General features: G+C 46.2%; 1 protein-coding gene across 1 annotated transcript; it reads left to right on the top strand.

Annotated features, from left to right (window-relative positions):
- The first annotated feature begins 1,325 nt into the window (after nucleotides 1–1,325).
- On the top strand, nucleotides 1,326–16,701 carry LOC140116875 (uncharacterized). The gene is made up of 4 exons (XM_072133309.1): nucleotides 1,326–1,455; nucleotides 1,632–2,263; nucleotides 9,973–10,081; nucleotides 15,769–16,701. Exons 1-4 carry the CDS (start codon nucleotides 1,326–1,328, stop codon nucleotides 16,560–16,562), a joined length of 1,665 nt encoding a protein of 554 aa, XP_071989410.1. The 3' UTR covers nucleotides 16,563–16,701.
- The last annotated feature ends 3,870 nt before the right edge of the window (nucleotides 16,702–20,571 follow it).

Genomic DNA, 20,571 nt, shown 5'->3' with positions numbered 1-20,571 from the left:
AATGCCCCAATTTGCAGGGGCTCAGACCAACAAAGTAGAACAGTGATATTCAGATGTGGAGAAGCTTTGCTCTTGCCTAGGAACGCTTGTCCCAGAAACCCTAGGTGCGTGTGTTTCCCGAACGCTGTGAACGGCATGCACAGGTCTCGAGAACACAGAACAGTAAAAAACACAGATTCTCCTGTCGACGTCTGGAGCGCTCTTGGAGTGTCAGGCAAGCTTTATCAACCTGCATGGCTTCCTCTGCAGCAGACAATGAGCATAGCTGTGGTGGTCTTTGGAGCCAGTCGGGGCATTTCGACGGGCCCTGATCATTACTTGTTCAAGACGCTGCTCCTTTGGACGCTCTGAGAACCGTATGTTAATCCGAGTGGCCAGGGAGATGAGGTCATTCTGCAAAGACGCCAGGTCCCGTGCAGACAGAGCGTCTTTAATAGGACAGGCCAAATCTTTCTGAAAGATAGTGAGCAAGGCTGCTTCATTCCAAGAAAGCTCAGAGGCAAGAGTGCAAAATTGAACTGCGTAATCACCAAGTGACAAGTCCCCTTGATGCAGATTCAGTAAGGCGAATTCAGCAGAAGATGCCTGGCCTGCTTCCTCGAAGACGGACCGGAATTTGGAGAGGAATGTGGTGAGATTAGCCGTGACCAGGTCGTTCCTGTCCCAGAGAGGAATAGCCCATGCCAGAGCTTTCCCGCAGAGAAGACTGATCATGAATCACATCTTAGCCTGTTCTATGGTGAACTGTGTAGGGTGATTAAGCCCCTGCACAAATTAAAAAAAAAAATTATTTTAAGTTTTTAGGTTTTCAGTATATAGAGCTGTGTGAGGGCTTGTTTCCTGTGTAACCTATTGTATTTCTTAGTGACGGTATTTAATATTCCATGCTGTGTACTGGGAAGTAGGAAAAATATGCAAGTGTCAGCATTGTGAGGTTATCCCCATATTCCTGCTGTGGAAAACACAGGAACCTCAGAGTGACTCAGTTTATTGAACTCCTACACCTGTATCGCAAATGTCGAAAAAAAGTTAGGATACTTTGCTGCTATTTGCCAATACAGGGTTCACAGCAGGGAATAACTATTTATATGCTGATAGATCTGGATGTTTGGGACACCGTGAAACTTTTTTTTTCTATCGGGTCTAGGGAAAGGGGGTCATTTGAACTTTTAGGTTCTTATTCAATTTTTTTTTACTGTAGTCTAACACTTATCCATTTAAAAAGATGAAAGCCGTCTGATCTATGTTCTTCAATCTATTGTCTGGGGATGGAATCTGACCTCATTGCCCTCCAAAATGTCCCATCAATAAGGATTAGAAACAAAATGGCTGTCCAGACGGAGAAAGAGCTGCAGGCCCTAGGACTTCTAGGCTCCACTCCAGGGCACGTTGGGAATCTACTTGTTGCACAACCCTCTTATATCTTAGAAGTAGAAAAACCTGGTTTCTTAGCATGTGATTGTTTATTTGATAATTATATTTTGATCGAATTATATGTCAACGGATTATATTTTTAATATTCATGATTTTTTATTTCTATAGATGACTGTATGTTACTGACTGGCCGCTTTACTTCTGTTTGCCACTAGGAAAAGGAAACTTCCAATATTGATTTCTTGATATTTTTCCAGGTAATGAAAATACAAGAGGTTCCCATGGACGTCCCCCCTCATCTCCTTGTGGAGAAGTAGAAGATAATCAGTCACATCTTTCCACAGAGGAGGGAAATCATGGAGATAAGAGGCAGTTTTCATGTCCGAAATGTGAGAAGTCTTTTAGTCAAGAATCAAATCTTCTCCTTCACCTTCAAAGTCACCGAGAGAAAAAGATTTTTTCATGTTCAGAATGTGAGAAAAATTTTAACCATAAATCAAGTCTTCGTCAACATATGAAAATTCACACAGGAGAGAAGCCGTTTTTTTGTACTGAGTGTGGAAAATGTTTCCATAAGAAAGGGGATCTTGTAAAACATCTGAGAATTCACACAGGGGAAAGGCCATTTTCATGTCTTGAATGTGGAAAATCTTTTACTCAGAAATCACATCTTGTCTCACATCGGAGAATTCACACAGAGGAGAAGCCCTATTTATGTAATGAATGTGGAAAATGTTTCATCGATAATTCAAAGCTTGTTACACACCGGAGAACTCACACGGGGGAGAAGCCATTTTCATGTAATGAATGTGGAAAATGTTTCAGCAATAATTCAGGTCTTGTTAAACACCGGAGAACTCACACAGGGGAGAAGCCATTTTTATATCTGTAACGCAGGAAATGTTTTATCAGGAAATAACAGCTTTTTAGGCATCAGAGGACTCACACGGGAGAGAAACCATGTTAATATTTATTACACTATGAACTTTACCAGTTTAGATTTCTATGGTTGTATTTCCTTTTGTCCTTTCAATTCTGCTGAAGTCTGCAGCATATACAGTACAGGCCAAAAGTTTAGACACACCTTCTCATTCAAAGACTTTTCTGTGTTTTTCTTACTATAAAAATTGTAGATTCACACTGAAGGCATCAAAACTATGAATTAACACTTGTGGAATTATATACTTACCAAACAAGTGTGAAACAACTAAACTGTCTTCAAGGTTCTTTTGCTGTGATTACTGCTTTGCACACTCTTCAGGTTCTCTTGATGAGATACAAGAGGTAGTCACCAGAAAAGGTTTTTACATCTCGGGTGCCCTGTCATGTATAATAAGTGGGGATTTCTTGCCGATAAGCAAACTTTAGGGGGTCTATAGATGGGCTCATTAGAGGCCGGAGATGTGTGAGAACCAACCTCTCGAAGGCCTTCATGAAATGGGATGTTTGGGCCACTGTTCTGTAGCTGTTGAAGTCCAAAGGATGAAGTGTCTTTAGAAACGGTACCATACAAGATGTTTTCCAACCTGGGAGTTAATAATCCACATGCAACATATGTCCTTGGTGGAGTAAATCTGGGAGAATCCATTGTAGAGAAGGAACTGTGTGTACTAGTAGGTCATAGATTAAATGACAGAATACAATGTCAATCAACTGCCTCTAAAGCCAGCAAGATCTTGTCATGTTTCAGAAGCGGTATGGACTCTCAGGATGGGGATGTGCAACATCTCCCACCGGGGCCTAGCCTTTTTCTAGCTTGGGGGCAGCTTCATCCCTGAGGTACCTGAGTGGCTGGTGGAGCATAGCCTAGTCCTTGCCTGCAGTCACGGTGCTGGGTACCAGGGAACGAGGCCTCCTCCACGGCCTGGCAGGTCTCCAGCAGGTGGAAGCACAAAAAAGGAGGTAGAGGCAGAAGTAATTGGATTTTTCTCCCTAGGGAAACCCTAGTGGTGGGGAATGGTTGGCCCTTGGTGTTCTCAGCCTTGCACAGAGATCACTCATAGACAGAGGATGTCAATCTTTATACTTACAATTTGTTTATTCAAGAACCCGTCAACGGCCAAAACAAGAATTAACTAGGTCAAGATGGCTGAGGTTGGTGTTCCACAGGAGTTGCTCACAATCTGGTATGGATAGTTTCAGGATGATGCAGCCTCTTGATGGTGGATGTCTGCTGGGACCTGGTATCTACAGACACGTGCTCTCTATCCATAGTCTAAGGAAGAACTCTAAAGACTTCAAACTTTCCTGCCACAAGAGGTTTTATAACCTCCCCTTGTGAGGTGGCAAGCCTCTCATCCAACCAGCACTTGTGCAATGCAGTAATAACAAAGTGAAAGTGATGCATACGACGGCACACATTAAAGAACTGAACGTTTGCAAGTTATAGAGCAATTCTACAACAGACAGGGCCCGACATAGAATTATACGCCGGTGCCAGCTGCTCACTGGATACATCAGGAGGTGATGATCACATGACGGATCAGCCTGGGTGACCCTAACACCAGTGTCTGGAGAAATAGACAGCGACGTCAAGACACCTTACAGCAGCGATGTGAGTGCCCAAGCTGTAAACCAAAACCATCTTATGGGCCAGCACGGTAATGTAGCCCAATATTGCCAACAATACTGCTATACAAGGGCCAAATAATACTGCTACATCATGACCACCACTATGATTACCATCGTACTGATAATAAAACTATTACTAATAATAGCAGCCACATCAGGAGCAAATAAAGTGATTAATATTACCTCCACACACTGATGATCACTGACATACAGAGAGAAATATTACCTCTATATAGTGATTCATATTACATCCAGTGATTTCCTTTTCTTCCTATGGCAGTACTTAATTCTTTAAGGGCTAATTTACTGAGGACCCCAATCACTGATGTGAAACCACCCAAAGGCCTAATGCGCATGACATCCGGGCGTGCATAGGTCGGTGCAGGAGAGGAAGAGGGGTTGAGCACTGCCCCTCTCCATAGAAAATAGTAGCCACAAGGCCTTCAATATGGACAAAGATCGAGCAGGCTCTATCTTTTTGCGGCTACAGCTTGGAACGGTGAGCACTTGTTACCGAGCCCAGGTACCATAGCCATCTATGGGGGACATATGTAGCTTGCGACCGTACATACGTCCCCCAGACGGTCGTGTGCAGGGAGCCTTACAGAGGGAGATCCTGATTAGATAACAAAAAGATAAAGCCCCAATGGAGACACACGCACAGGTACCTGCAAAAGCTTTCTGCTTCATTATTCCTACTCACTATTCAGCGCTTTTATAGTTATATCTCCTGATTACAGAAAGGCCCTATTTTGGAAACAACACCACTTCATAAATTAATCTAGGGGTATAGTTAGCATTTTAACCCCACAGGTGGACCCCTAAAAACTGCATAATGGATAGTGCATAGTAAAAAATATCCATTATGTCATCTTGTGCCCAGCTCCTGCCACTGGAGACAAACACCCCAAAAATCATGATGTGTGTTTTCCCGGGTAAAGCAATAACCCATATGGGGCAATAATCTACAGGCTGGGCACATGACAGGGCTTAGAAAGGAAGGTGCGGCATGCGCCATGATGTATAAACTGGGCATAGAAAATTCGGGTAACAACAGGGTAATCTAAAAATTCAGGGAAGTATAATAAATTCGGAAGAATATTTCATACATAGTCCTGGTTTTTCTGGGCATCTCTCACAATGATAAATGGTGTCCTTCCGAATGCCTTTTTCGGAGCACACCCTGTACCTCTCCTGTGTCCTTCCCTTCTTGGCAGTTTGGGGAACTTCTCCTGGAAAGTGCTGCCCTGGTACAATGCGTGATGTGGCCTCGCTTCCAGAAGTGCTGGCACTCCCCCCTTCCTGGTCTCCAAAAAGAAAGTACTTTATAACCACCTTTTGAAATTTCAGGAAAGTTCCCCTCTGACTGCACATTGATGTAACACATAAGCATTATACAGTGCTATCTGCATGATGTGCACAACCAACTTCTTGTACCACACCCTCAACTTCTGCAAGGCGTTGTATGGCTGAAGCACCTGGTTCGACTAATCCACCCCTCCCATGTACTTGTTATAATCTAAAATACAGTCCGGCTTTGGGATTTTTTTTGTACTGGTATCGCGTACAGGGGGAGGGGTGCTGGTATGCCCATGTATTGTAGTTAATACAAGGACCTCTCTCTTGTCCTTGTACTAAACACACAATACAAAGTCACTGCATAGTGCCCATGCTCTCCTGTACAGAGTCGCTGCATAGCGCCCGGCTCTCCTGTACAGAGATGCTGCATAGTGCCCGGCTCTCCTGTACAGAGATGCTGCATAGCGCCCGGCTCTCCTGTACAGAGGTGCTGCATAGCGCCCGGCTCTCCTGTACAGAGTCGCTGCATAGCGCCCGGCTCTCCTGTACAGAGTCGCTGCATAGTGCCCTGCTCTCCTGTACAGAGTCGCTGCATAGTGCCCGGCTCCGCGGTACAGAGTCGCTGCATAGTGCCCTGCTCTCCTGTATAGAGTCGCTGCATAGTGCCCGGCTCCCCTGTACAGAGTCGCTGCATAGTGCCCGGCTCCCCTGTACAGAGTCGCTGCATAGTGCCCGGCTCCGCGGTACAGAGTTGCTGCATAGTGCCCGGCTCTCCTGTACAGAGTCGCTGCATAGTGCCCGGCTCTCCTGTACAGAGTCGCTGCATAGTGCCCGGCTCTCCTGTACAGAGTCGCTGCATAGTGCCCGGCTCTCCTGTACAGAGTCGCTGCATAGTGCCCGGCTCTCCTGTACAGAGTCGCTGCATAGTGCCCGGCTCTCCTGTACAGAGTCGCTGCATAGTGCCCGGCTCCGCGGTACAGAGTTGCTGCATAGTGCCCGGCTCCCCTGTACAGAGTCGCTGCATAGTGCCCGGCTCCCCTGTACAGAGTCGCTGCGTAGTGCCCGGCTCTCCTGTATAGAGTCACTGCATAGTGCCCGGCTCTCCTGTACAGAGTAACTGCATAGTGCCTGGCTCTCCTGTACAGAGTCGCTGCATAGTGCCCTGCTCTCCTGTATAGAGTCGCTGCATAGTGCCCTGCTCTCCTGTAGAGTCGCTGCATAGTGCGCGGCTCTCCTGTACACAGTCGCTGCATAGTGCCCGGCTCTCCTGTACAGAGTCTCTGCATAGGGCCCGGCTCTTCTGTACAGTTGCTGCATAGTGCCCGGCTCTCCTGCATAGAGTCGCTGCATAGTGCCCGGCTCTCCTGTACAGAGTCGCTGCATAGTGCCCGGCTCTCCTGTACACAGTGGTTGCATAGTCCCTGGCTCTCCTGTACAGAGTCGCTGCATAGTGCCCAGCTCTCCTGTACAGAGTCGCTGCATAGTGCCCGGCTCTCCTGTACAGAGTCGCTGCATAGTGCCCGGCTCTCCTGTACAGAGTCGCTGCATAGTGCCCGGCTCTCCTGTACAGAGTCGCTGCATAGTGCCCTGCTCTCCTGTACAGAGTCGCTGCATAGTGCCCGGCTCTCCTGTACAGAGTCGCTGCATAGTGCCCAGCTCTCCTGTACAGAGTCTCTGCATAGGGCCCGGCTCTTCTGTACAGTTGCTGCATAGTGCCCGGCTCTCCTGTACAGAGTCTCTGCATAGGGCCCGGCTCTTCTGTACAGTTGCTGCATAGTGCCCAGCTCTCCTGTACAGAGTCTCTGCATAGGGCCCGGCTCTTCTGTACAGTTGCTGCATAGTGCCCGGCTCTCCTGTACAGAGTCTCTGCATAGGGCCCGGCTCTTCTGTACAGTTGCTGCATAGTGCCCGGCTCTCCTGTACAGAGTCTCTGCATAGGGCCCGGCTCTTCTGTACAGTCGCTGCATAGTGCCCAGCTCTCCTGTACAGAGTCTCTGCATAGGGCCCGGCTCTTCTGTACAGTTGCTGCATAGTGCCCGGCTCTCCTGCATAGAGTCGCTGCATAGTGCCCGGCTCTCCTGTACAGAGTCGCTGCATAGTGCCCGGCTCTCCTGTACAGAGTCGCTGCATAGTGCCCGGCTCTCCTGTACAGAGTCGCTGCATAGTGATTGGCTATTGTGCCTTTAAAATTTTTGCCCCAGAGGGAGACCTCTCTGATTTCTGCGTACAGTGCCGCATGCCACTAAGGGCGCTAAGGGGGTAATGTCCACCTGTCGGCCAGAAGAGACATATAAATGAGCAGAACTATTAGCCCCTGAGCCACAGAACTGGAGAAACAGGAAAGACACAGTTAGAGATGGGAGATGCAGAGATATAATTCTCTTCATTCTCCTGTAACTGATTCTGCAGCCCACAGAACCACAAGCCCAATGCGATCCAAACAATGAGATTCCTTATCTCCAACATGACACCAAAGGCCGGTGCTAGGTACCACAGAACCAAAGAGAGAGAGAGGTCTGAAGAGACATTCCCCTGCAGCCCCCAAACCTGAGCCATCCCAGAACATGACTCCCCGCCCACACTGATCACATGATCTATTACATCATCACAGGTCCTTCATCCACCACTACTACTCTATACACATGTACACCCGCCCCCTCAGTGACATCACACTCCCCGGGTCACATGACTAGTGGATAGTGAGCAGGAGGAGGAGTGCGAGGTAGAGAGAGTCCTGCACTGAGGAGAGAAGAGGTAAGTGACCAGAGGAGGAACTACAACTCCCAGCATGCTCCAGGAGCACACACACTGTATGGAGGGACTACACCTCCCAGCATGCTCCAGGAGCACACACACTATATGGAGGAACTACAACTCCCAGCATGCTCCAGGAGCACACACACTATATGGAGGAACTACAACTCCCAGCATGCTCCAGGAGCACACACACTGTATGGAGGGACTACACCTCCCAGCATGCTCCATGTGGGGTCCAGTATGTGCTATTAGTGAGGAGCGGCACAGTCCAGCGCAATCACTCCTCCCTCAGTCCAGTGACCTCCCCTCCATTGTCTGGAGAATCCCCATCTGTCACATCACACATGTCATGGACACAATTGCTTCATATAGAGTTTGCTCTTAGTTCTTCTCATGTTTCCTCAGGTTCTATAGATCCAGGACTCCCAGAGGTTTCTCCTAAAGATGATCCTTTCCATCAATGATCCACCAGGGATCCGGGAGAAGGACAGAGAGCAGATGGCGGCCAGGATCCTGGAGCTCACCCTGGAGATGATCTCCTTGATAACCGGAGAGGTGAGAGTCTCCCAGGACACGGCTCTTATCTCTAGGAATAACAGCGGGAAATGACTGGAGAGGTGAAGGATTCTTAGGATCTATGTAGTGATCAGTGTCTCCCCATACACAGGATTACACAGTAGTGAAGAAGTCGTCTGGTGAGTGTGTGACCCCCCGTGTGTCAGGAGGACCCAGAGCCCCATCACCGAGCCTCCACCTCATTCACTGATACATGAGCAGAAGATCCTAGAACTTACCTCCAGGATCACTGAGCTGCTGAGCGGAGAGGTGAGCGCTGCCGGGAATGCTGGGACATTGTACAATAACACAAGGGAGGGGTCTGGGTGATGACTGTGTCATTGTGGGTGTCAGGTTCCTATAAGGTGTCAGGACGTCACTGTCTATTTCTCCATGGAGGAGTGGGAGTATATAGAAGGACACAAGGACCAGTACAAGGACATCATGATGGAGGACCACCAGCCCCTCACATCACCAGGTAAGAGGAGACCTTCCTGATTATAGAGGACAGAGCAGGTGTGAGGTCACCTCCTCCATCATCTCATCATCACATATAGACAATGTATCAGTCACTGTGTATATTTCCTATAGATGGATCCAGTCAGAGAAATCCACCAGAGAGATGTCCCAGTCCTGGAGATTCCCGGGATATTACACAGGAACCAGAGAGATGTCCCAGTCCTGGAGATTCCCGGGATATTACACAGGAACCAGAGAGATGTCCCAGTCCTGGAGATTCCCGAGATATTACACAGGATCCAGAGAGATGTCCCAGTCCTGGAGATTCCCGGGATATTACACAGGAACCAGAGAGATGTCCCAGTCCTGGAGATTCCCGAGATATTACACAGGATCCAGAGAGATGTCCCAGTCCTGGAGATTCCCGAGATATTACACAGGATCCAGAGAGATGTCCCAGTCCTGGAGATTCCCGGGATATTAAAGAGGAACCAGAGAGATTTCCTATTCCTGAAAATTCCCGAGATTATCCGCAGTATCCAGAGAGATGTCCCAGTCCTCTATATTTCCATGTTGTTAAAGAGGAGCCGGAGGAGAACGTCCCACTGGATCATCAGGTAGGTGGAGCTGAGGTTCCTGTGAATCCTCTATAGATGGATGTAATGAAGCTACTGACCTTCTCCAGCAGCAGTGGGTGGAGGGTCTATGGGGAGATGTTGGTCGGTCATAACTATAAATGGTAGAAGTGCAGGAGAAGTGAATAATCTTGTCCCTGGTGTCCATGAGTCTCCACCTCAGGATCGGGTCACATCGGGTTATGCAGTAATATAACCGGAACATTGATGTTGATGTGTAAAATATTGGGATGAATGTGGATCCCGTCTCCTCCTGCAGGAGATTATTCCCTTAGTTCCTGGTTCTGGAGGATTCTGTCCATCACTTGGATATAAGAGAATCTCTGGAGACATTTCCTTGTTTTCTCAGGTCCTTCATGTTGGATCTTTCCAGGAAAGTTGTGGTGGAAGGAGGAGCGGAGAGGAAATCCCCTCATCAGTGACAGAGGAGGGTAAGAGCCTTTCATGTATCTTGTGGGTTATTCTTCCCTTATACATTGCAGGGAGAGGTCACATCCAGTGGTCGGATCAGTCTGTATCTCCCTGCCCCAGGTAGAGAGCGATGGCCTCATTCAGGTCCTGGTAATTCTTGTGCATTTGTCGTCCTCTCTGCCTCTACAGCAGTGAATAGAAATCTGCACATGTGTGGGAATGTGGGAGAAGCGGATGACATCACTGTCTCTCTGGCTGGGAGGGGAGAGGTGATCAGTGTCTTCAGAGTGAATTGAATAATTAATAGAAGATGGAGAGCAGAGCAGATTTTCATATTATTATAATAATTTTTTCCCCAAAACAAGGGCATAATAAAGTTAAATAGGAGCCGATCCAGACCAAGGGGCTCGCACCGGCAGGTAAGTGTCTTCGGATTAGATGGCTGGATCCTGCTTGTAGGTTTCTTTAAAGCAAGAATTTGGATTGCAGGACTTCATATGCTCTGCACACAGAAGAATCTCACTGAACTTACAGTACTGTCCAAAAGTTTGGACAAAATTTTTCATTCAAAGAGTTTTCTGTATTTTCATGACTATAAAAATTGTAGATTTACACTGAAAGCATCAAAACCATGAATTATCACATGTGCAATTATATACTTACCAAAAAAGTGTGAAACAACTGAAATTATGTCTTGTATTCTAGGTTCCTTCTGCTGTGATTACTGCTCTGCACACTCTTGGCTTCTCTTTATGAGATACAAGAGGTAGTCACCTGAAACGGTTGTCACATCACAGGTGTCCTGTCAGGTGTATTAAGTGGGATTCCTTATAAATGGAGTTGGGAGCATCAGTTGTGTTGTGCAGGTGGATACACGGCTGAGAGTCCTATTGAATAGACTGGTAGAATCTGTATTATAGCTAGAAAAAAGCAGCCGAGTTAAGAAAGCGTCACCTCTGCTGCGGAGGATAAGTTCATCCGAGTCACCAGCCTCAGAAATTGCAGGTAACGGCAGCTCAGATTAGAGAGCAGGTCACTGCCGCACAGAGGTCTAGCAGCAGACACATCTCTACACCAACTGGTAAGAGGAGACTGTGTGCAGCAGCCTTCATGGTGACATCGCAGCTAGGAAACCACTGCTAAGGACCGGCAACCAGTACCAGAGACACAAGGATTGGACATTACACCAGGGTATATCTGGGATTTGGTCTGATGAGTCCAAATTTGATTCCAACCACCGTGTGAAAAGGTGAAGAAATGGACCTTACATGCCTGGTTCCTGCCGTGAAGCCTGGAGGAGGAGGTGTGATGGGGGGGGGGGGCTTTGCTGGTGACACTGTTGGGGATTTAACTTTACCAGCATGTGGTTACCACAGCATCTTCCAGAGGCTGCTATAACATCTGGTTTGCGTTTAGTTGGACCATCATCATTTTTCAACAGCACAATGACCCCAAACACTTCTGGGCTGTGTAAGGGCTATTTGACCAAGAAGGAGAGTGATGGGGGGCTATGCCAGATGAGAGGGCCTCCACAGACACCAGACCTGAACCCAATCCAGATTGTTTGGGGTGAGCTAGACTGCAGAGTGAAGGCAAAAGGACCAACAACTGCTGAGCTGGGAACTCCTTTAAGACTGTTGGAGACCATTTCAGGTGACTACCTCTTGTATCTTATCGAGAGAAGCCAAGAGTGCAAAGCTCTTTGGAGCTTAGCAAAGATGCCTTTGGTGTGAATCTAATTTTATAGTCATGAAAATGTAGAAAACTCTTTGAATGAAAAGGTGTCTCCAAACTTTTGGTCTGTATCGTAAATTAAAAAATAGCATCCTTTGGCTGATAAGGGGGTGGGCTGCTCATAGAGGGGCAGCTTCAATAGAGCAAAAAGGGAAACATCTTTTACTAAAAGATTTGTGTTATGGAGAGGCCTGGTTGTATCTTATTAAGGAATGTGAGGCCAGAGATACAGGGACTAGATACATATTAACAGGAGAAATCCAGAAACTTCTCTCCTCCTGGATGTTATTACTGGGAAGAATTCAGTTACTGACAGGTTATTTCAGGATTTCTCGGCTCCGCTACAGTGAGGAATAAAACCCTGTACAGATACAATAACGACTTCCAAAAGATGGAATCTGTATGAAGTAACATCTTAGAGCTGAGCTTTTACCTTATCCCGCATTGTACCATTTTGAAGACATATCCGAATCACTTTACTGTCATTAGGGCTATTGTGGTGAACACATCACTGTATTTGCCATTAGTCACTGCGGGGGCCTGTGCCTCGGGCGTCCAGTTACAGAGGGGCGGCATATATAAGATTTAAAGGTGTGTCATTATGTATAGAAGCGGAGGGGGGATAGGAAGGACATGGTATGTAGAAGTGGAAAGTCTATTGAAGTGCGGACATTGGGGGTTGTAGGGCATATGAGTGAGGCACAAGGATGTCAGAGTACATAGGATTTGGTGTATATGTGGTAAAAGATTTTAGGATGACGTGTTCCTTGATGAATCCAGGTGTTCTCTTCACCAATGGCTGTAATAACTGGTGTGGCCGTGCTAAAAGTCTCTCTAAAAGGGATCCAACACCTTATTATCAGGCGAAATGGAGGTGAAAAGTGTCTTTCTGGGATAGACTGATATTCTGGTAGCAGATGATCACAGTTCTCTTTGTTTATAAGGCCAAGCGATGTGGCTATATATTTTTTTTTTTGTAGTTTTATTTTCTCTTTAGGAGTGTGATCCTCTGTAAATTTACGGTAGGTGGTTTTGTCTCGTAACATCTCCAGAATTTGTCTCTCCTATAGAAGTCTGTCCAAAACCACTACTGAGCCACCATTGTAAAATGTTCTTAATACAGGCGGTCCCCTACTTAAGAACACCTGACTTACAGTCAACCCCCAATCACAAACGGACCTCTGGATGTTGGTAATTTACTGTACTTTAGCCCTAGGCTACAACAAACACCTGTAACAGTTATCAAATGTGTCTACAATTAAAGGAAACCTACCACCACGGATCTACCTATTAACAAATGTAAGGATAGCCCTTTTTAGGGCTAATCCTTTAGTCCCCACAATCTTTTAGAAAGTTTAATGGCCCTGATATGCAAATTTTCTAAAGAAATTTTTTTCTACATGGCGCAGCTACTCCACGCCTCTTTAGAAAATTTGCATATCAAAGCCATTAAACTCTCTAAAAGATTGTGGGGACTAAAGGATTAGCCCTAAAAAGGGCTATCCTTACATTTGTTAATAGGTAGATCCGTGGTGGTAGGTTTTACTTAAGATTTATCATTAATACTGGTTCTTATGAAAACAAAAGATTTTTAAAATCCAGTTGTCACAGAGACCAAAATAATTTTGCCTGGGGTTACAATTATAAAGTATACAGCTCCGATTTACATACAAATTCAACTTAAGAACAAACCTACAGAACAGAGATTGCGGCACCTCCATCCCTTTTACACAACCTACAACTGGGGGAATTCTTGGTCTTTAACATTGGAAGTTGCTTTTCTCCCTTAAAGCCTTTCTACGGGGTCTTCTTTCCAGGGCTATTAGTAGTGATAAGAGTAGAAATCCTATCTAGAGGCATTGCACCATAGAGTTAGGACAACTGAAGAGCGTTATGTTCTTCTTTTAGCTTCTTATTCCCGGGGTTTAAAAAAAAAAAAAAAAGCATTTAAAGTAATGCAAATGAGCCCGAGGGGCACCACGCTCCATAGGCTAATTTACATATTTTTTAAGCCTTTTCTCTTAAAAACCAGGGCCTATAAGAAGCTTAATGTGTGCTTGGTTTATAACCCTAGATCCTGGTGGAGTCTTGTCCACAGCTCCTTAAGATATCTACGTCCTCTATGTCTTAAGAAAAGTCGTGTGGCCAAGGTCAAAGGATCAACTTGGACGCAGCTCTTCAGTTGCTCCAATAGAGACTGGTTTATGTGAGAAGCCGTGGTGGTTCTTATACTCTTATTTCTATCTTACGGGGCTTTCAGAACTGACTTCACTATACTTCAAGGGGGCTGGCAGGCTGTATACTTCAAGGGGGCTGGCAGGCTATATACTTCAAGGTGGCTGGCAGGCTGTATACTTCAAGGTGGCTGGCAGGCTGTATACTTCAAGGGGGCTGGCAGGCTGTATACTTCAAGGGGGCTGGCAGGCTGTATACTTCAAGGGGGCTGGCAGGCTATATACTTCAAGGTGGCTGGCAGGCTGTATACTTCAAGGTGGCTGGCAGGCTGTATACTTCAAGGTGGCTGGCAGGCTGTATACTTCAAGGTGGCTGGCAGGCTGTATACTTCAAGGTGGCTGGCAGGCTATATTCTTCAAGCTGGCTGGCAGGCTATATACTTCAAGGTGGCTGGCAGGCTGTATACTTCAAGGTGGCTGGCAGGCTATATTCTTCAAGGGGGCTGGCAGGCTATATACTAAAGGGGGAGGCAGGCTACATACTACAGTTGGCTGGCAGGCTATATACTGGGAGGCTATGACCAATGCATTTCCCACCCTTGGTATGAAATTCATACAATGGTGTTTTGCAAATTTTGCACCGATCATATCCATTGTTTGGGGCTGTCAGTCATTGAAAACAATATTATTATTTGCACTGCATAGGAATTTGACCAGCTCTATAATTTGCAACGCATGGCAGGGTGTATGTACTGGAGCGCTGAAAGGAAGTAATGAGATTGTGAGTCAGCCGCAGTTTGTGGAGTTTGCTCACAGCCAAAAACATTAAGCCGAAGGCTTATTCTGAATGACATATGAAGGAGATGTCCACCAATAGAATCTTACCTCTGCAGGTGAGTAATGAACCAGGGGAGACCGCGCTGCCATATGCTGGCGCATGCGCAGTAGGATCATCCAGTCCGAGAACCAGAAGTGAAGCGTCAGGCCGACATTGTGCGTGCAGGGCCCATTACCATAGTCACATGGTGCCACCATCACATCACCTCTCCGGATCACCGCATGCGCACGCGGTGCTGAATAGAGACTGAAATACCTGAGTAACAGAGGAGACTAGTTCTAAGACCAGAATATTTAGCAATAAATAACCATTACAGGAAACTGGCGATGAGCCGGAAATATAAGATTATACCATAAAATGTATAAACAGAGACATAAAGTGACGGAGGAGGAAGAATTACCAGAACCTGAAGTGTCCGAAAACACATAATGAATAAAGTTCTAGAGTGCGAGACAAAGAATGTGTTATACTAAAATATCATACAATATAAAGGATAAATAATGCATAAATCCTGTATGAATAAAGTCCCCACCACATTGTACATGATAATATCGTATATACATGTGTATAAATATATAACTGCATAAACCAGCAGCCGTACAGCTAATATACAAGTAGCACCTGATAAGTGGTAAATCCTCCAGGAGAAGCCCCTGTATATACGGCTGCCGGGGGCTTCTCCCACCCACTTTACTGGTTTTCTAGGACTGCGGGGCTCCGCTCCAGGGGGGGATGGGAATCTCTGGTTACACAACCCTCTTATGTCTGGGAAGAAGAAGATTCCAGTTTCTAAGGATTTGGTGATTTCTTTGGTTGGATTTTATTCAAATTGTATGTCAATGGATTAATATTCATGATCTCTCTCCATAGATGACTGTATGTTACTGACTGGCTGCTTTACTTCTGCTTGTAACTGGGGAAAGGAAACTTCCAATATTAATTTCTTGATTATATTTTCCAGGAGATGAAAGTACAAGAGATTCCCATGGACGTCTCCCCTCATCTCCTTGTGGTGAAGTAGAAGATAATCCGTCACATCTTTCCACAGAGGAGGGAAATCATGGAGATAAGAGGCAGTTTTCGTGTCCGAAATGTGAAAGGCGTTTTACCCAGAAATCAAATCTTTTTCAACATCTGAGAGCTCACAAAGGGGAGAAGCCATATTCATGTACGGAATGTGGGATATGTTTCATCCGGAAATCACATCTTGTTAGACATCAGAGAATTCACACAGGAGAGAAACCGTTTGCATGTACTGAATGTGGGAAATGGTTTTCCCAGGAAACCAATCTTATTACACACCAGAGAATTCACACTGGGGAGAAGCCATTTTCATGTACTGAATGTGGAAAAGTTTTTAGAGAGAAATCTGGTCTTGTCATACATAAAAGAACTCACACAGGGGAGAAGCCATTTTCATGTTCTGAATGCAGCAAATGTTTCAGTGATAAATCCACTCTTGTTATACACCAGAGAATTCACACAGGAGAGAAGCCATTTTCATGTCCAGATTGTGAGAGATGTTTTGCCAGAAAAGGAGTGCTTTTTAGACATCGGAGAACTCACATAGGTGAGAATCCATCTCCATGTACTGAATCAGAGATGTGTGTTATCCAGAAATCACATCATGTTAAATATAAGAGAATTCACACCGGAGAGAAACCATTTTCATGTCCAGAATGTGGGAAATGTTTTTGCAGAAAAGCACCGTTTTTGAGACATCAGAGAACTCACACCGGGGAGAAGCCATGTTAACGTTCATAATGTAATAAATGTTAGTTTTGATCTCTGGTATTGAATTTCTTTCTTTCTTAAGGATGACCTTTGCTGATTTCTGCAGCATATATGCTATCCAAAAGCTGAGTTACTCCCTAAGCGCTATTTCTCCTGTTCCTCAACTCTATAACTAATGGGGTCACGGTTGCTGTTCGGAAAAATTTTGTTGGCTCTGACCACCCAACTTACATGGCATCTACCAGCAGGATGAAGGACTATATGTAAATGAGCCTGATGGGCTCCAGGCCCTTCGGCTTATTTGCATATAGTCTTTCATCCTGGTGGTTGATGTCCTTTAAAAGAACAAAATGTTTTTTGCATTCATCTCGCCTGCTGATGCACGGATCTGTGGGAAGGGCCAGTACTACAGACAACTTGAAACATAAATGGTGATCCAGCAATGGAAAGAAATATTTGTGTTAAAATGTATTACATTTACATTAAAAACATGGTGGCACCACTAGAGATACTCGCTGATACTCGCCATGGGGACATGTCCCATTTACACATCATTCCAAAGGAAAGCGGAGACTCGATGAGAGATGTCAGGACGCTAGAAACATTTTGGATATAAGTCACTGTTAAATAGTATAGATCTACAATATTCTACTTTGGGTCTGAATACTGACTTAAGATTTGATCAAAAACTACAAGATATTAAAGAAGAACCAGAGAGATGTTCCAGTCCTGGAGATTCCCGAGATATTAAAGAGGAACCGGAGAGATGTCCCAGTCCTGAAGATTCCCAAAATATTACACAGGAACCAGAGAGATGTCCCAGTCCTGAAGATTCCCGAGATATTACACAGGAACCAGAGAGATGTCCCAGTCCTGAAGATTCCCGAGATATTACAGAGGAACCAGAGAGATGTCCCAGTCCTGGAGATTCCCGAGATATTACAGAGGAACCAGAGAGATGTCCCAGTCCTGGAGATTCCCGAGATATTACACAGGAACCAGAGAGATGTCCCAGTCCTGGAGATTCCCGAGATATTACACAGGAACCAGAGAGATGTCCCAGTCCTGAAGATTCCCGAGATATTACAGAGGAACCAGAGAGATGTCCCAGTCCTGGAGATTCACAAGATATTACACAGGAACCAGAGAGATGTCCCAGTCCTGGAGATTCCTGAGATATTACAGAGGAACCAGAGAGATGTCCCAGTCCTGGAGATTCCCGAGATATTACACAGGAACCAGAGAGATGTCTCAGTCCTGGAGATTCCCGAGATATTACAGAGGAACCAGAGAGATGTCCCAGTCCTGGAGATTCCCAAGATATTACACAGGAACCAGAGAGATGTCCCAGTCCTGAAGATTCCCGAGATATTACACAGGAACCAGAGAGATGTCCCAGTCCTGAAGATTCCCGAGATATTGCACAGGAACCAGAGAGATGTCCCAGTCCTGGAGATTCCCGAGATATTCACGAGGAACCAGAGAGATGTCCCAGTCCTGGAGATTCCCGAAATATTACACAGGAACCAGAGAGATGTCCCAGTCCTGAAGATTCCCAAGATATTGCACAGGAACCAGAGAGATGTCCCAGTCCTGGAGATTCCCGAGATATTCACGAGGAACCAGAGAGATGTCCCAGTCCTGGAGATTCCCGAAATATTACACAGGAACCAGAGAGATGTCCCAGTCCTGGAGATTCCCGAAATATTACACAGGAACCAGAGAGATGTCCCAGTCCTGGAGATTCCCAAAATATTACACAGGAACCAGAGAGATGTCCCAGTCCTGGAGATTCCCGGGATATTAAAGAGGAACCAGAGAGATGTCCCAGTCCTGGAGATTCCCGAGATATTACAGAGGAACCAGAGAGATGTCCCAGTCCTGAAGATTCCCGAGATATTACAGAGGAACCAGAGAGATGTCCCAGTCCTGAAGATTCCCGAGATATTACAGAGGAACCAGAGAGATGTCCCAGTCCTGGAGATTCCCGAGATATTACACAGGAACCAGAGAGATGTCCCAGTCCTGGAGATTCCCGAGATATTACAGAGGAACCAGAGAGATGTCCCAGTCCTGGAGATTCACAAGATATTACACAGGAACCAGAGAGATGTCCCAGTCCTGGAGATTCCTGAGATATTACAGAGGAACCAGAGAGATGTCCCAGTCCTGGAGATTCCCGAGATATTACACAGGAACCAGAGAGATGTCTCAGTCCTGGAGATTCCCGAGATATTACAGAGGAACCAGAGAGATGTCCCAGTCCTGGAGATTCCCAAGATATTACACAGGAACCAGAGAGATGTCCCAGTCCTGAAGATTCCCGAGATATTACACAGGAACCAGAGAGATGTCCCAGTCCTGAAGATTCCCGAGATATTACAGAGGAACCAGAGAGATGTCCCAGTCCTGAAGATTCCCAAGATATTGCACAGGAACCAGAGAGATGTCCCAGTCCTGGAGATTCCCGAGATATTCACGAGGAACCAGAGAGATGTCCCAGTCCTGGAGATTCCCGAAATATCAAAGAGGAACCAGAGAGATGTCCCAGTCCTGGAGATTCCCAAAATATTACACAGGAACCAGAGAGATGTCCCAGTCCTGGAGATTCCCGGGATATTAAAGAGGAACCAGAGAGATGTCCCAGTCCTGGAGATTCCCGAGATATTACACAGGAACCAGAGGAGAATGTCCCACTGGATCATCAGGTAGATGGAGCTGAGGTTCCTGTGAATCCTCTATAGATGGATGTAATGAAGCTACTGACCTTCTCCAGCAGCAGTGGGTGGAGGGTCTATGGGGAGATGTTGGTCGGACATAACTACAAATGGTAGAAGAGCAGGAGAAGTGAATAATCTTCTCCCTGGTGTCCATGAGTCTCCACCTCAGGATCGGGTCACATCGGTTTATTCTGTCTCCTCCTGCAGGAGATTATTTAGGTCCTGACTTCTTTTTTTGTCCATTACATGGATATAAAATAATCCCGAGATATATTTCCTTGTTTTCTCATGTTCAGATGTTCTAAGTCTACCTACCCCCAGAGGAAAAGCATGGTTATGAAACGGGGGAGTCATGGAGACTTTCCCTGTTAGCCACTCAATTCCAGACCAAAAAAAAAAAAATATATGAGGAAAACAGGGAATGAACAGAGTCAGGTGGCCGGGAATATATGCATATATACAAGGGCCGCCAAGTTTAGGAGCAAAGCAGGTTTGAAGAGATTTTGATATTGATAAGATATTGGGATGGTTTGAAACCTTTACAGGGGGCGAGCAGTGATGTGCATTTTAAGTATGTTTATGCAACCAAACCAGGAAAGACAGTAACCCTGGAACTGAGTGAAGTCCTGAAGGGTACGATCTAAGAGGGGTTTATAGGTCAGAGAGTATAAGAGGGACAGATCCACAGGGCCTGGGCCTTTTTGCGGGGTTGTGCTCCTGTTTGTTTACAAGGGCACGGAAGCAGAACTGAGTAGAGCTTCCAGCCATGTGCAACATCCCCCACCGGGCCTAGTCTTTTTTCTTGGGGCCTGGAGGCAGCCGGGGCCCAGAATACCGGAGTGGCTGGCGTTGGCGGCCTAGGCACGCTAGTGTCACGGTGCTCGGTATGGGGACCGAAGGACTGTCCTTCAGCCTGGCAGGTCTCCAGCAGGTGGTGTGTGCAGGAAATATGGAGGGAGAGGCTGATGTACTGTACTGAGTGTCTGTAGTATGAGTCCCTGGATGGTGAATGAGGGAGCCCTTGATGGTGATACAGCCGTAGCAGGGACCAGACGGAGGCAACTTACAGTTCTTTATTCGAACCAACAGCAGCAACACACCAAACGATTCTGTACAAATGGTCCGGTAACTGGAGTGATCTTGGAGAGGGAACCTCAGGAGTTTCGTCACCAGCCTGGTTGCAGATGCAGGCTGGAAGGTAGCTGTGTCCAATGCTGGAAGCTGCAGCTTTGTCCTGGTTGTTCTGTGTGAGCTCACTAGAGGTGTGAGGCAGATGCTGTCTCTGATCACTCAGTGTGGAGTTGATATGC

The sequence above is a fragment of the Engystomops pustulosus genome, chromosome 2, assembly GCF_040894005.1.
Source record: "Engystomops pustulosus chromosome 2, aEngPut4.maternal, whole genome shotgun sequence".
Classification (NCBI taxonomy): Eukaryota; Metazoa; Chordata; class Amphibia; order Anura; family Leptodactylidae; genus Engystomops; species Engystomops pustulosus.
This window is presented reverse-complemented; position numbering and strand designations above follow the sequence as displayed.